This window comes from Gymnoscopelus microlampas, assembly GCF_963454915.1.
Source record: "Gymnoscopelus microlampas genome assembly, chromosome: 1".
In the NCBI taxonomy this organism is placed as follows: domain Eukaryota; kingdom Metazoa; phylum Chordata; class Actinopteri; order Myctophiformes; family Myctophidae; genus Gymnoscopelus; species Gymnoscopelus microlampas.
In genome coordinates, this window is record NC_139962.1 from 64,794,455 (window position 1) to 64,812,678 (window position 18,224).

Below are 18,224 nucleotides of genomic sequence, written 5' to 3' on the forward strand. Positions count from 1 at the left end.
ACACACACACACACACACACACACACACACACACACACACACACACACACACACACACACACACACACACACACACACACGGATAAATGCAGAACCATGGTGATGGTAAATCACTGCAGTGTAAATCACTGTCCTGCAGCCTGTAGATCTGCTACTCCCTGAAACCAAATAATCTTTGTATGAAAGAACTGTATCAAAGAAGTGCACAGAACCCCAAAGGCAAACATTCAGCATACAAAATGGCATAATTTTCATCTACTCACTCTGTGTCTCAGAGGAGGGCTGTGGACTTTCAGAAACCTGGCTCACCACTCACCGTTTGCTCCCAGGCTGCATTCCCCTGTTATGTAGAATACATCATCTAATGTTATAGCAGTTATTGGTGTGACTGTAGAGACCATGGCTCCCTCATTCACCTCAAATAATTGTGTCTCTGAATTACTAAGAGACCTGCATTGTTGACATGGTGGACCTAATGATTTTCCTTTTTGTGTCCGCCAGTCCGAAAGGCATGGCCGAGAGTATGTTTTGCACCCTGTCCGTCTGTCCGTCTGTCCGTCTGTCCGTCTGTCCGTCTGTCCATGTGTCCTTCTGTCTGTGACCAGCTAATCTCCGGCACCGTTGGCCCGGTCACTGCAAAACTGTGCACACACACTCCCTAGATAACAAAGCAGAACCTCTGCTTTGGCATCCATTTTTCAGATCAGCCTGTCATAGCGCCACCAAGAGGCCGATTTTTGCAAAACATTTTTTTCATATTACTCCTACAGATTTTGTCCAAACATCACACAAATCGGTACAAAGTATCTCCATAATCATGTGATCAACACGGATCTATCCGATTTTCCATTCCAAAGTTTGCAGGATTGGTCCGTTTGAACAAAATGTCTCAAATCATGAACGCAGCATGAGATTTCGGTGACATTTTGCACACACATTCCCACTAGGCCGCGGAAAAAATGCCACCCTTTCCACATTTCCTACATTATTAGTTATAACACATTTTTGGAACAAAATGCCTCAAATCATGAATGCAGTGTCTGCTTGCCGTGCAAGTCCTAAGAAGAAATGGCACCCTTTCCACCCTTGGCCTATTATAGCGCCACCAGGACAATACCTACCTGACCTGGCGGAGACCTGTGCTCCGAGGACCACTTTTTCTATATATATTTTTTTTTTCAAAATATATTTTCAATACATCTTTTTGTTTCCCATCTATAGGTTTAAGTCGTGCATGGAATGGAATTAAAACATGCACAAATAGTCTTTCTTTTCATTTTCTAAAACTCAGACACACTTTCAACTTGGTGTCCCTATGTTGGCATGTCATTAGGCATTTTACTACTTTGTAGATTTTGATTATCATTACAAAACACACATTAACCACTTCAGCCCTATATATATTTACATACATCTAGCTCACAATGCGTCGCGATTGTGAGCTTGTAGATCTGCTATTTTCAACAACAAAAAAATATATATATATATATATTTGAACTTGAAATGGGACATTCTGCATAATGAGTACTTTCACTTTTGGTACTTTAAGTTCATTTTTATGCCAATACTTTTGTAACTTTACTCAAGTAAATTTAGAATTTCTGACTTTTACTTGTAAGGGCGCGCTCTCACCAAAAGTTGGCTGGCCGCTGTTAAACGCAGGTTGTGCGCGGCCACAGTTTTTTGCAGCCAGCGGATTCTAAAAAAAACGCTGTGACGCACCTGTCACTCACATTCAAGACCGTCCCCGTAGCCCGCACCGCCACTAGACACTAGCCACAAGACAAAAAAATGTCTTTGCACTTTCACACTTGGGGTTCGTACATCTACATACACATTCAGATTTAAAATATAAAGTACTTACCCCATGGCCACGGATGTTACAATCATGTACGGGCCCTCATAAGTATCCGTATCTTCCGTATTGTTCAATAAAAAGCATTTTAATCCAATCAGTGGTCATTTTCTCCGTATGCTTTCAACTACGCGACCCTAGCGGTTGAGAGGTGTATTGCACTGTTGGTACATTATAACTCTATGGGAAAATGGTCACCAATTGGTTTAAAATGCTTTTTATTGAACAATACGGAAGATACGGGTACTTCTGAGGGCCCGTACATGATTGTAAAATCCGTGGCCATGGGGTAAGCACTTTATATTTTAAATCTGAATGTGTATGTAGATGTACGAACCCCAAGTGCAAAAGTTTAACTGACAAGGCTATTAATTATATAGTTAGAGTAATATTATTACACTAAATATATTATTACACTAAACCTGAAGCCTTTGCGACCGCACTGACTTGTAACCAAGCCAGTTCTTTAATGTCAGTCATATGGATCTCTTTCATGGTCAAATCATAAAGTACTGGGTGAGATGCAACAGCTACAACCAGTTGGTCCACTGAGAGCACCATGTTGCTTCCTGAGTCTTGGGACGGTCCGCCTTCAACTCACCCGATTGGACAGAGGGGGAAAATCAGCTCCTGCCTCCAGCAGTTTTATGCTTCTTCGTGTAGAGTGGATAAACGCAAGGTCTGCGCGACAAGCGGAAAAATCTGCTATTGCGTGAATCCACGCATTTGCATTGACAAAGCATTGGCATATTCTGCCCCAGAGGTAAAATAAAGGTGCGGTGTGAGCGCACCCTAATGGAATATTTCTACATTGCAGTATTGATACTTTTACTTAAGTACAACATTTGAATATCCTTTTTCCACCTCAGGTCATGGCTGCCAGTTCCCACCGGATGTCATGTGGTAGTTCAGACTGCTCCACACCGTACTGAATAACTGCTAGTTTGCATAACATCTTCAAACTAGGACTTAAGTCCAAGATGTACACGTCATCAAGTGAGTTGCTATCCCATTCTCCAAAGAGGATGACACGACCCCCCACCATGCAACAGCACATCCCAGACATTCCTGAATGTGGGCATTTTCCCTTGGGCTCAACCTTCTTCCAGGTGAAGGTCTTTGGAATGAATTTCCACAGATCGTTGAAGGTCCCGTCCCAGTTAATGCCGCCAGATATGTACAGCTCTCCATTGTAGGCAAAGGCTGAATGAAACTTGCGTCCGTCTGGAAGAATCTGTGCAGAAGGCGGCGTGCTCAGCCAGCAGTTGGTCTCTGTGTCAAACACCCTGATGGTGTTGTAGTATTCCTGTTCCCCATAGCCCCCAAATACAAACATCTTTGTCCCAATGATGGTGGCAGAGTGACTTGATGAAACAGGTGGCGGTGCGCCTCCGGTTTTTATCAAAGACCAAACCATTGTGGTGGAATCCAACTTGTACATGTCGTTAGTGCGTCCCAGCTGGGAACATCCTCCGTGGACATACATGACCTTCCCTAAGACACAGGCCGAGTGGTTATACCTCGCCTCTGGAGCGGCACCGGACATCTTGGGCTCAAGCCATCTGTGGGTGTCGGCATCATATCCGTAAAACAGGTTGCAGAAAGGATCCCCTCCCCAGATGAAGATGATACGGTCTATCAGCACAGCTGTGGGTCTGCTACGCTTGGAAGGAGCCTCAACGGGACGTCCTCCTCTTGCGGTTGTCACTGGGGGCAACTTCATCCAGCGCAGAGACAGTGTTGAAAACATTCACTTTAATCTGATCACTGTTGCGGTCCCAGAATCCTCCAAAGCAGTACACCTTGTGCTGCACTGCCACAGCGGTATAACCATATGTTCTTGGTGCTCCATTCAGATGTACCGTCCAGCAGAGCATTTCTCACACTGCAGATCAAACTGGGTTTGGAAAAAAAAAGGTCCTTCTCTGTAAAGGAGAGGAGTCCTAATGTGTTCACTATCGCTTATATTGGTTCAGTGGCACGAGCTTTACACACAAAGTTTGACAAATCCACAATGCCAATGAGTTGGGTTGGTCAATCAAGGAAGCTGATTAGTGGTGATCTCCCTGCTCGGCACAGCAGACAGTCTGTTCAGCACTATTGAAAAAAAAATAATGAAGTCCGGACAAGCAGCTGCATGCATTGGTAAAGTTTGCTAAATGAGGTTTGTTTATTTGATGATTACCTTTAAAGGACATGGTTGTGATGAGGACATTGTGATGTTGTTGCATAATGATGTCATCATGTATAACGAGAAAACATCACATGGATGCACCTGGGACGTATCATCAGTGTTGTAGCCTGGGGTCAACGGCTGTTTTGGGTCTCGCAACATACACCCGCCTCCTGGCCGGGCTCCTCCTCCGTCTCACCAGGTCCAGGACCTGAGCTTTGCACCTGACTCCCCCGTTCCAAACATTTCATTCTGGCGTGATGGTTTCTTGGGCAGTGGTGGTACTGCAGGCTCCACTTGCGGCTTGCTTGAATGGCCCTCCTTAAAGGCCTCACCGTGGACTTGTTGGGCTTCTTCCTCACGGACGACACAGGCTGGGGCTGCTGCATTGTGGGAGATGGCACCAGTGTGTGTGGCCCGCCGTCTGTTCCTCTCAGCTGTGTTTGTGTCTGTGCTGTTCCTGACACTTGTAATTGGAAACAATGGGCCTCATGCAGCAACCGTTCTGTGGAGATTTTTTTTTCTTAAACCCACTTAAGAAGTTTTTAAGAAGATTTTGGTATACTCCAATGTTTTCTTAGCTGTGATCTGTTCTTAGGTAAGAACAGAATCTACGCACACTTTCTTAAGAGGACATTCTTTTCTTAGACCCACTTAAGAAGTTTTTAAGAAGATTTTGGTATACTGCAATGTTTTCTTTGCTGTGATCTGTTCTCAGGTAAGAACAGAATCTACACACACTGAAAGTACTCTTTGGTGGCCTTTGAGTTCTTAAGTGTGTTTGTGCAAAAATAATTAATTCTCGATTAACTCACTTTTCAGTGACTTGTTTCAGTGAAGGTTGAGGGCGTGAATCGCTGCCCTGTCTGCCCACTTGCCCAGTCTTTTGTTAAGCAATTTCAGTAGCCTAATCACAGCCACAGCGCAGTCTGAGACGATCCAACAGTATGGACAGTTGGATGGTTGTCGTAGTAAAGTTCAAGTATAAAGTGAGTAAATGTACTTAGTTACTTTCCACCACTGCTGATGTGTTCATGCAGTGTGATTGATGCACAGCACATTTCATGGACATGCTTGACATTCTCTCTATAGCAAGTCCACTCTTCACCACCTTAAGGAGATGAGAGAGGTGTTGTGTGCATGGCTAACAAACCTGTCAGCTTGTTAAACCATTAGCTAGCTACATATGCCTTAGCCCCTGTGGTATTTACCTGCTCAAATGAAACGCTTTCCTTGACATTTTGTACAGATAACTTTTGATGCTAGTTGCCACCACATGTAAAGTCTTGTTTTTCTGATGGGTTTTTCTTTCTCTCTTTTTTAACCTTTTCAGACCGGTGTGTAACCACTTTAATCATTATTTTATACTTTGGCTATTCAAAAATAGCAGATATACAAGCTCATACTTCAACTTTTTGGAAAATCGTGAAGATTTGTGAAAATCTTTGAATATATATATTTTTAAAGTGACATTTTTTTCAACTCAAATCTTTGCTTCTTGGTGGTCCCTGGAACAGCATATTTTGAGATGGGGTGTACGCGGCCAAATACATATCATTTTGGGGGTCCTTGACGTGAAAAAGGTTTGAGAACCACTGATTGTAGCAACATAAGTCTTTTCAACAAACTGTCAGGATTTAGAAGACATTTGTAGAATCCCCCAGAAGCAAAGGTTTTAGTTTAAATGTTCACTTTGAAAATATATATATTAATAGATTTGGACAAATCTTCACGATAAAAATAAATAAATAGCAGATATACAAGCTCATAGCGCGGCACCGAGTGCCGCGCTATGAGCTTGTATATCTGCTATTTTTCAATAGCCAAATACATCTTAAAATGACAAGAGACGTGTTCCCGGATTTAATGGGTTAAACCATTAGCTGGCTACATATGCCTTAGCCCCTGTGGTCTTTTCCTGCTCTAATGAAACGCTTTCCTTGACATTTGTACGGATAACCTTTGATGCTTATTGGCCCCACATGTAAAGTCTTGTTTTTCTGATGGGTTTTTGTTTCTTTCTCTCTTTTTTAAACAACAAATATGCCTTGTGGGGTTTTATGCTCGATACAAATCATTCACAGAAAGAGTGGAGGATTTGTGGATTTGTAACTGCATTGAGTGTCTGGGAACAGGTGGGCGGGAAACACAGTGAGTAATGCTCATCCCACTGTCGACAGAAAGAGCTTTTCACAGCCTTCACACCCAGACAACATGGAGCATAGATATTCACAGCCATACAACATGGAGCATAGATATTCACAGCCTTCACAGCCATACAACATGGAGCATAGATATTCACAGCCTTCACACCCAGACAACATGGAGCATAGATATTTAGGACTGTGATAGAAACCCACAGAATGTGAAGTTGCTCCCCAGGAAAATTAAATCAGAAGAGGAAGTAAAAGAGAAAGGGGAAGGGTATACGGGCTCTCTCTCTCTCTCTCTCTCTCTCTCTCTCTCTCTCTCTCTCTCTCTCTCTCTCTCTCTCTCTCTCTCTCTCTCTCTCACACACACACACACACACACACACTGACTGCAGATAATGACTGCAGAGAGACAGAAGCTATAGAGTAGCCTAGTTAATGTTCCACTCCCCCAAAATCATGTGCTTAGTTTGGTCCATGTCTTTTTGAAGTTTACCTGTGAAAGTCCTGCTAGTTTCTTGAGCTCTGCATATCTGCATTATGGTGTTCTACAACTAAATCTGTTCTTCAGACTATCACTCACCAGTGGTGGTAAAAGTACTCACATGTTTTACTTAAGTAAAAGTATCAATACAGCAATATAGAAATACTCTGGTACAAGTAAAAGTCCGGTATTCAAAATGCACTTGAGGAAACGTACAAAAGTATCGGTATCAAAATGTACTTAAGGAACAAAAAGTAGGAAGTACTCATTATGCAGAATGTCCCATTTCAAGTTTTTCAAATGTATACAAATCTTTTGAAAATAGCAGATCTACAAGCTCACAATGCGTCGCACGGCGACGCATTGTGAGCTTGTAAATCGGCTGTTTTCAAATAGCCAAAGTTTAAAAGGGGTTAGTGTATGTTTTGTAATAATCCAAATCTACAAAGTAACTAGTAACTAAAAAATGTTAATAATTGTAGTGGAGTAAAAGTACAATATTTTACTCTGAGATGTAGTGGAGTAAAAGTAAAAGTATAAAAAAATACTTCACTAAAGTAAAAGTACCCCAACATTTTACTTAAGTACAGGACTTGAGTAAATGTACTTAGTTACTTTACACCACTGTCACTCACTGAATCCAGGTTTGACGAACAGCAAGCAACCCCAGACAAGGTGTGATGTCACATGCGTGAGTTAGGAGGATAGTTAGATGGTTATTAAAGAGTTATTGGAATATATCCATCTACAGTAGGGTAGTTAGAGAGTTATCAGAATATATCCTTCTACATCAGTATAGTTAGAGAGTTATTGGACAAAGCCAGAGGACAGAGAAGTACAGGACATATTTTACACCCGGTTAGTAACTCAAAAACAAATGTTGTTCTCTTGCCTCCCTCCATAGGCTCTATTCACAGCAGCCATATTATGAAGACATTCACAGGTGTTACCAATGATACTAATGAAGGCTCTGTTCCATTTAGTCTATCACAGTGGATTCCACGACCCCCATAACTCTGAGAGTGTACAAATGGAACCAAATGGACCCGTTACACACCTGTAAGGGGCCATTTGACCCCAACTGTAGACCCACTGGTGTAACAGAGTGTTTCCAGTGGGCCAACATGCACAATATCAGCACCCTGACTCTGTTTGACCAGAATGGAACAGAGCTTTCATTAGTATCATTGGTAACACCTGTGAATGTCTTCATAATATGGCTGCTGTGAATAGAGCCTATTGTCTGTGTCCCTCATATCTCTTCTCACCTTTCCTTTGTACTGATTCAATGTCTCTGTGTCTTCCACTCTCTCTCTCTCTCTCTCTCTCTCTCTCTCTCTCTCTCTCTCTGTTCCCACCTCTCCTCCTCTTTGGTTGGATGTGTCCGTCTTTGTGCAGCGGAGCCGTTGGATGGAGAGGAGTATCTGGACATCACAGGCATCATGAGGAACCAGGCGGGACGCTACCAGTGCATGGCCAGCAACGACGTGGCCACGCCCGACGTCAAATATGTCAACGTGCTCGTTAACTGTAAGAGATGACACGATGGATGGATGGATGGATGGATGGGATGGATGGAGGGATTCAGTGGTGTAAAGTAACTAAGTACATTTACTCAAGTACTGTACTTAAGTACAATTTTGAGGTATTTTTTACTTTACTGGAGTATTCCCAATTTCCAGTACTTTTACTTCTACTCCACTACATCTCAGAGGCAAATATTGTACTTTTACTCCACTACAAGTATTTGACAACTTTGGTTACTAGTTACTTTGTAGATTTTGATTATTATTACAAAACATACATTAACCACTTCAGCCCTATATATATTTCGGCCATTTGAAAATAGCCGATCTACAAGCTCACGCATTGTGAGCTTGAAGATCGGCTATTTTCAAAAGATTTGTATTATTATTGCGAAGCATACATTAACCACTTTTTGTCGCATTCCCAAGCCAATAATTTGGTGTATTTCCGGTAGGAGACACAAATAATCTACTTTTTGTCTCCTACCGGATACATTAGCCAGTAGGCGACAGGAATCAAATTATTGGCTTAGGAATGCGACAAAAACAAAATCCATGAATTCAAGGCTTCATGGGGTGTGCAATTGATAGAAAATAAGTACTTTTTTTGGGTGAACTGCTCCTTTAATATTTAAGCACATCATAGTCAATGGGCCTCTGTCTGAATCAGTAACGATGCATATATTTTGTACATATTGTACCGTTACAAAACTGTTGTACAAATGCGTACCTGGGATCTAAATGTACTGTATATAGAGTGTGAATTGTATCCAGTGAATACATTTCGTAAGGAGCGTCACATCTCCACTAGACAGTCCATTGGGAGTCTCTCCTCTCTCTAGCTCCTGCTCTGTCTCCACCAGGCCCCTGGCATCCTTGTTAACCCTTTAAGACCGGGAAGGAAACGCATGTGTTTCATTTTAGGGCGGTTTCACACTATGGTCCGGGGTGCGCACATGGGCCCCATGTGGGCTTTAGGTGGGCCCCACATGGGCCCCACGTGGGCCCCATGTGGGCTTTAGGTGGGTTCTACCTGGGCCCCACATGGGCCCCATGTGGGCTTTAGGTGGGTTCTACCTGGGCCCCACATGGGCCCCATGTGGGCTTTAGGTGGGTTCTACCTGGGCTTAGCCCACCTTGGGTACAAGGTGGGCTAAACCATATGGGCCCCATGTCGGCATGTCAGCGGGATCCACATGGGTCCCATCTGGGATGCCCACATGGGGCCCATGTGGGCTCCACATGGGCCCCACGCGGGGCCCAAGTGGGCTTGCCCGCTTCCAACCCACGCCCAGTTAGCCCACATGCAGCCCACGCGGGACCCAAGTGGGCTTGCCCGCCTCAAACCCATGCCGGTTAGCCCACATGCAGCCCACGCGGGACCCAAGTGGGCTTGCCTGCTTCCAACCGACGCCCAGTTAGCCCACATGCAGCCCACACGGGACCCAAGTGGGCTTGCCCGCTTGCAACCCACGCCCAGGTAGCCCACATGCAGCCCACGCGGGACCCAAGTGGGCTGGCCCGCTTCCAACCCACGCCCAGTTAGCCCACATGCAGCCCACGTGGGACCCTCATAATTTGCCCAGTTCAAGCCCATGCCCACTTGGTACCCAAGTAGCCCAGCTTGTACCCGGCGGTACAAGGTACAAGGGGCGGCAGTGGCTCAGGGGTAGAGTGGCCGGGTAGTGTGAACTGGAAAACCGCAAGGTTCCCAGTTCGATCCCGGGCTGGGGCGCTCCTCTAGAGTTAGTGTCGAAGTGTCCTTGAGCAAGACGCTGAACCCCTAATTGCTCCCGATGAGCAGGTTGGTGCCTTGCATGGTTTCCTCCGCCATCGGTGTATGAATGTGTGTGTGAATGGGTTAATGGCACAATCAATGTAAAGCGCTTCGGATAGAAGCGCTATATAAATGCACCATTTACCATTTACCCATATGGGACCCAAGTGGGCGTGCTGGCTGGGTGCTTTGGTTGTGTATTGTTCATCTGTTGTTATTATAACTCAAGACAATGTCAGGAACACAGAACTTTATTATTCACTCTAGAATGACTTTTCTTCTGTGAATCACATTCTCTCTCCCAAAGCGTCATAGTCCACAGCGCCCCCATGAGGCACCTATTTACCATTACTGTTAAATGAAATGGTCTCGAGTCTTGGCCAGTGTGAATGCTGGCCAACCAAGCGTGCTCGGGAACGCTTCGCTTCAAACGCACCCAGTGTGAAGCCGCCCTTAAGGTTTCTTTGGCTATTCAAAAATAGCAGATCTACAAGCTCATAGCACGGCACCGAGTGCCGCGCTATGAGCTTGTAGATTAACTATTTTTAGATGGGAGGGGGTCCGCGGACAAATACATATTATTTTGGGGGTCCTTGACACCAAAAGTTTGAAAAACATTGATAATAATAATGAGCAACATAAGTAAACAAAATTATTTAAAAAAACTTTTGGAAAAAAAAATGTAAAAAAAGGATTTACAAGACTTTTGTAAAATGAAAAAAAGAGTGACTTTGTAAAAATATTTGAGTTAAAAACTTTCGCTTTAAAAAAGTATATATATATTCAACCTAACGATTTGCACACATTTTCACAATTAAAACAAATAAATAGCAGATCTACAAGCTTGTAGCTTGTATATCTGCTATTTTTATATAGCCAAAGAAATCTTAAAATGACACAGATGCGTTCCCGGTCTTAATGGGTTAAAACAATAGCTTGTCACATCTGTTTAAATGTGATGACTTCACCACACCAGCGTAGATTGATAATGAATAATCAATTGAATCACTCCCTACGCTATTATCACAGTGTTAATCACACGTTAGCATGAACAATGTTCTTCTTCTGAAAAGAACACAGGAGAAACAGACTGAAACATTACCTCTCACATAGTGTATGATATACAGTATAGAATGTCATCTACACTGTATGTATACAGTTATACAGTATATAGATTATCATCATCGTTGCCTGAGATATTCCAACTGAGGCCAGGCTTAGCCGATACAATACAATAATTATGTTTACCATAGCCTTTCATTATTGACAAAGACAACTAATAATTTAATCAAAGTTAATCACCTTCTGGGACTCACAGACACTGTGGGGAGAGAGTTGGTTCAGCTCAAATAGCTGATCCACAAGCTCACAACACGTTGCAATGTGAAATAGTCTGAGCTAATGTGGCGGCTGTTTTGGCTATTTCCGAAGGCTATTTCTTTAAATACACAAAAATGAAATACACAATTCTCACAGGGCACTGCAGGCTGCAGGCTGCGGGCCGTGGAACACCAGTTCCACGCTTAATGCGGCCCTGCCTGTCGTACATCAAAGTATAAAACGGATTAAGTTAATATACATGTTAACACATTGAGTGCCAAAAACGTATATATACGGTTTTCATACCTTTTTGTTTTTCTCGTTTTATCCACAAGGGGGGGGGGGGCTAGCGCAGCCCTGGAATCACCCATGAACACTCTAAGAAGTAAGGGACAGATGGATCACAGAGCCAAAAAATCTCGCTCCCATCCGCTTCCATTCATATCTCCTGGCTAAAAACCTCTGTATCTCCTTAAAGGGATTCTAGGCAACATTAAGCCTAAATTTAAAAAATATTTATATATATATATATTTTGCATTTTTTTTCCCTCTATCAGCCACTATATAATGATGCTGGGGTGTTTTCCTGCATTGAAACACAGTCCTCTTTGTGAAATCCGTATTTTCCCTACAGTTTATGTTGTCCGGGACGTAAATTAACGCACCGTGCGCGTCCGTGTGAACTGTTCCGAGTGAACCACCCCCCCCCCCCTGCTGATGAGGAGGAGGGGGGGGGGGGAAGTGGAGGGGCGGTGTTTGACAACAGTTTTTTTCTTTTTTTTATCTCTGAACTTGCCTACAATCCCTTAAACTTTTTACTGAGGGCAAAACGAGTCCCGTTCGATCCGAGATTACTCCGCCATGGTGACTCGTGTGAGACATGTTGTTGTTCCAGGCTTTAGCCAGGACCATCGCGCAACCTACACGCATGATTTTTTTTTTTTCATGGATCACTCGTCGTGGAGTCTACAGATTTAAACAGCACAATGCAGCGCAACGGTGAGATTTCTGGCACCAAACGTAATCTGTTATTATAGAATTCTGGCACCCAATGTGTTAAAGATAAGTGTACAGCAGTGGTGGAAAGTACTCAAATGTTTTATTTAAGTAAAAGTATCAATACTGCAATGTAGAAGTACTCTGTTACAAGTAAAAGTCAGGAATTATAATTTTACTTGAGTAAAAGTACAAAAGCATTGGTGTCAAAATGTACTTAAAGTACCAACATTAAATTACAAAAGTGTTTGAAAATAGCAGATCTACAAGCTGTAGATCTGCTATTTTCAAATAGCCTAGGTATAAAATAGGACTAAAGTGGTAAATGCATGTTTTATACAGTAATGTAATAATTTATATCTGTAGTAACTCAAGTTTTCAAATAAGTGTAGTGGAGTTAAACAATATCTGCCTCTGAGATGTAGTAGTGGAGTAGAAGTAAAAGTATAGACAATTGGAAATACTCCAGGAAAGTAAAAGTACCTCAAAACTGTACTTAAGTACAGTACTTGAGTAAATGCACTTAGTTACTTTACACCACTGTGTAACAGTTGAACGTTTCCTTTTCCTGTGACTGTGTTTAGATCCTCCCACCATACAGAAGACTCAGAGCACAGAGAGCCAGGTGGGTCGCATGGGCATTCTGCAGTGTGATGCCACCGCTGTGCCAACACCAGAGTTTGAATGGTACAGAGACGACAAGAGGTACAACACACACACACACACACACACACATGCACATGCACAGGCACACGCGCACGCACACACGCACGCACACACACACACGCACACGCACACGCACACGCACACACACACACACACACACACACACACACACACACACACACACACACACACGTGGTGGAACAAGTATTCACATATTTTACTTAAGTAAAAGTATCAGTACTGCAATGTAGAAATGCTCTGTTAGGGCGCGCTCCCACCGCACTTTTATTTTACCTCTGGGGCAGAATCTTCCAATGCTTTGTCAATGCAAATGCGTGGATTCTTGTAAAAAATCCGCAAGACCAGGAATCCACGCATTTGCATTGACAAAGCATTGGCAGATTCTGCCCCCGAGGTAAAATAAAAGTGCGGTGGGAGCGCGCCCTTACAAGTGAAAGTCCAGAATTCAAAATGTACTTGAGTAAAAGTACAAAAGTATTGGGATCAAAATATGCTTAAAGTACAAAAGTACTCATTGTGCATAATGTCCCATTTCACAAATTCGAAATGTGTAAAACATCTTTCGGAAATAGCCGATCTACAAGCTCAAAATGCGTCGCGGTGAGCTTGTAGATCTACTATTCTCAAATGGCCTAAATGTTTATAGGGCTGAAGTGGTTTGTCTTGCGAAAATAATAAAAGTCTAAAAAGTAACTAGTAATTGTAGTGGAGTAAAAGTACAATATTTGCCTTTGAGATGTAGTGGAGTACTTAGCAAATGTACTTAATGTAGTAACTCTACCTCACACACACACGCACGCACGCACGCACACTCGCTCGCACGCACGCACACACACACACATTGCAATTAAAGATAGTTTTTAAAACTTACTGCCACAGATGGGTTTAGCTTCCCTAGGAAATGTGAGGGAAAAGGGTTCAGGACTTTTCTACGTTTTGTACCCATGACATTAAAATATTGACTGTCCAGAGAAACACAGCGATAGGAGCACTCAATACTCTGCACATTTGGGCCCAATTTAATGGAACAACAAACAGACGTGACATTTTGGTTGAGAGGCTTCCACTGACACTGTCCTGTCTCAGTTTCTCTGGGAAATCATTAAGTCACTTCACCAAGATGTTTCAGACAAAAGTTCATCATGAGGATAAGAACCTGGCTCTCCGTATTTCCCAAATCCACACAGTTCTTCACCTTGTCCTTTGTGTCTCTGTAGAGTAGGACTGTTCTCTGGGGCTGTATCCACAAAAAGCGTTTTTGAGTGGAGGAGCACTTTGGAGTGCTTCTGAGTAACACGGAGGGCCTTATTTTGCCCTATTTTTTGGTTTGTTATATGCCTTCTGACTAATATTATTTTAAAATAGTGAAAATAGCCGCTAAGCTTGCTGTAGATGGGCTATTTTCACTATTTAAAAATGTTTTCCATAATAATAAAAAAAATGCTAATGAGATAAGTCATATGGATTAAGACGCCAAGCTAAATCGGGCCCAGAGTGTTTACTGATGCCCGCAATGTTCAAACCTATCAAGGTTGCTGTGCTCTAACGTTGAGTCCTCTGTTATTAACACAAATATCCGAGCTGAAACAGCGGTAAACATGGACTTCTCTAGCCTCGCGTAGCCAGACTATATCACAGCGTGGATATGAGTCTGGTGCTATTAAGGGGCGGTTTCAAAAGAATGGCTCTGGATGCAATTGGTTAGACCTACAACCAATCAGAGCAGCGCAGCCTGCTACAGTATGTCACACACAAGCGCCAGTAATGAAATTGTAAACAGAAGGCAGACCATAGTTAAGTTGGTCGGGACTCGGCTTGTAAAAACTGAAAAATGGTTGACGTGAGCGATTATTCACGTTTTTGCAATCATCGTTTAAGAAATGAAACTACAGTCTCTTCCGCTGTACGTCAGTGTTCCAAAAAAGGTGATAAACCCGCCCATATTTGGATACTGGGCCCTGATTGGTCACCCCAGACTTCGGGAGCAGTAAATAAAGGAATTGCAATGTTTGCATAATGTTACAATGTATGCAGTGGTAGAAAGGTTGTGTTCTTGTGTAGAATGCTGTCATTTGGCCACTGCCCCTAGAAGGAAAACTACTTGCGCTTGTTTCATTGAGCAGTATTTGCTCGGGACACGTTCAAGGAAACCAGCGTAAATCTGATAGGCTATAAAACAATGAATCTGTTGTTTTTGTGTGCGATCAGAGGGAAGAAGGCGGAAATAAACTACATTAATTTAATTATGAGGGAACATAAACCAATAATATATAGCCTACTTAATACAAAGAAGTACATATAATAATAATAATAATAATAATAATAATAATAACACAACAAGGGGGGGGGGGGGGGGGGGTAGGCATTGCTGTGTCATTTTGGTAATAGGTCTTCTGTTTTTTTTTGTTTTTTTTTAATAAATACAAATCTTCCAAAATACAGTCCTACTAGCGGCTCATTAATGTTACATGATTGTATTTGAAAGATAGAGAGCCCATCTTTTTTCCAATAACTTGTCCTTTCCATTAATTTTATAAGTCACGTTCTCCATTACACAAGTAAATGTCTTCCACTTTTTCCAGCCATCTATGAGGGTGGTCTTAAGGTCAGTTTTGGGGCTAAAAATGCTTAAAGAAAAGCAGAGTGCTAAAATAACATTAGCATTTTCATGGTTAAACTGCTGTGCCCCCTGCCCTCCTTGTTAAATCAACCCTCACACACATTGTTTTGTCACATTAGTGTTGTTTTGATGACTTCACCAGCGTATTGAATAATCACCTGTTCAATCACCCTCTGCGCTATTATTCTGTTAATCACACATTAGCATGAAGAATGACAGTGGATGACACTCTTTGTTCTCCGCAGAAATGCACTGCCTGTCATTGTACTTAATATATACTGTAGATTGTACAGCTTGTAGATCAGCTATTTTGCATGACACTTCGTTGTAGGGCATTCATTTATAATTAAAAAATACATACAGAATTTAAAAACGTTAAGGAGATAAAAGTTTTTTGTTCAACATTGACAATATCATTTGTCATTTCATGAGAGTGGAAAGTGACTGTAAATTTCCCTGATGGGAAATAGTCAAATGTAAATACGTGTATGATCCAGTATGTCCCACTTTAAACGTGGAGAGGCAGGAAGGAACAGTGATTCATTCAGAAGCCAATCTGTCCCTCCTTTTCAACACCTGTCATGTAATAACCCTGCAGATTGCTGCTCGTGTCCCCAACTCACTGGCCAACTCACTAGCAGTAAAGGTTATGTGACAGGAAGAGAGCAGGAACAGTGCGGAAGAAGAACTGGTGTTATCATGGATATGAGACATAATCTATCAGCCTATCAGCACACCAGTGCTCCAAGATTTATGGTCTTTGGGATATTTGTGCATTTTCCAATGTTTCCTAACCACCCCACCCCACATGCCTCCAGTCTATGGTTTAGTGTTGTGGTTGTTTTGGGCTGAGTGTCTCCTATGAAGAAGTACTGTATACTTTACAAGAGGCTCATTTATTTTCTGGTGATTAAAGAGCTGGAGAATCCTGTTACTGAACAAACACTGTATAACAATGATTACTATCGGAAAATAGAGCTTAACAACACAAACTTTTAAAAAAAGAACTTACATCACCTTTGATACACAGTAAAATCCTCAGTGTTAATTGAATCTATCTGTAACTCAGATAGTGTTCAGATGTAATACATTTTACACTCTGTACACAGGTTACGTATCTATACATAGGTTACATTATGCCTATACTAAAGTTAATAAAGTATTCATCCACAGTGTTCTTTCTGTACATTTACTCAAGTAATGTACTTAAGTACAATGAAATATTGTACTTTTACTCCACTACAATGATTTGATAACTTTAGTTACTTTGCAGGTATACATTATTATATTATAAATAAACAACATAAACATGCATTAACCACTTCATCCCTATTTTATACATAGGCCATTTGAAAATAGCCGATCTACAAGCTCACAACGTGTCACATCGCGACACGTTGTGACCTTGTACATAGATTGGCTATTTTCAACATTTTAGTACTTTTACTTTTGATACCAATACCTTTGTACTTTTACTCAAGTAAGGGTTAGGAACACAGGCCTTATACTCATAATGGACTATTTTTATATTGTGGTATTGCTACTTTTACTTAAGTAAAAAAGTGGAGTAGTTTTTCCACCACTGGTGATAAACAGGGATGTCACTCACTCTGTTGTGCTACTGTATACTTTAGTCCCCCCACCTCCAGCTCCCACACAATCCAATCTGATGCTCCTTCCCCCTTTCCCCCATTTCCCCACCCCCATTTCCCCCAGCTTTGCTAGTTGCTGCGTGCACCTCTGTGCTCAGCGCATTAAAACAGAGGCTAACTGTCAAAACCGTTCAATATGTCAGTGCTGCCCTCTGTCTGTGAGCTTTGATGATGACGTGTGAAGTATATATACAGTATATATATATATACACACACACACACACACACACACACACACACACACACACACACACACACACACACACACACACACACACACACACACACACACACACACACACACACACACAGTGGTGGAAAGTAATTAAGTACATGTAGTCAAGTACTGTACTTAAGTACAATTTTGAGGTATTTGTACTTTACTTGAGTATCTCCAATTTCCAATACTTTTACTTCTACTCCACCACATCTCTGAGGCAAATATTGTAACTTTACTCCACTACAATTACTTGAAAACTTTAGTTACTAGTTACTTTGTAGATTTTGATTATTATTACAAAACATACATTAACCATTTCAGCCCTATATACATTTCATTTGAAAATAGACGATCTACAAGCTCACAATGCGTCACAATGCGACGTATTGTGAGCTTGTAGATCTGCTATTTTCAAAAGATTTGTATACATTTGAAAACTTGAAATGGGACATTCTGCATAATGAGTACTTTTACTTTTGGTATTTTGAGTACATTTTGATGCCAATACTTTTGTAATTTTACTCAAGTACATTTTGAATTCCGGACTTTTACTTGCAACAGAATATTTCTACATTGCAATATTGATACTTTTACTTAATTAAAACAACTTAGTACTTCTTTTTTTTTTTACTATTTTCAGGCATCAACTACCAGCCATTGTGTATCTATTTAAGAGGGGGGAAGAAAATAAATACTGTGCTTTACATTTGGCTCTAATTGTTTTAACAGCTATCAAGGATTGTCCTTCTGTAAAGACATCTTCT

General features: G+C 41.8%; 2 protein-coding genes across 2 annotated transcripts in view; one reads left to right on the forward strand and one right to left on the reverse strand.

The window, feature by feature from the left end:
• The window catches only part of LOC311051909 (GTPase IMAP family member 8-like), a 644,135-nt gene that overhangs the window by 468,630 nt on the left and 157,281 nt on the right, over window positions 1-18,224 (reverse strand). The gene's annotated exons all lie outside the window — the stretch shown is intronic.
• LOC311051919 (limbic system-associated membrane protein-like) overlaps window positions 1-18,224 on the forward strand; it is a 182,942-nt gene that overhangs the window by 158,846 nt on the left and 5,872 nt on the right. Inside the window, exons 5-6 of the mRNA XM_084066645.1 lie at window positions 8,061-8,192; window positions 12,866-12,986. Of these exons, the coding sequence (XP_083922771.1) occupies window positions 8,061-8,192; window positions 12,866-12,986 (253 nt within the window). The remainder of the gene's footprint in view (window positions 1-8,060; window positions 8,193-12,865; window positions 12,987-18,224) is intronic.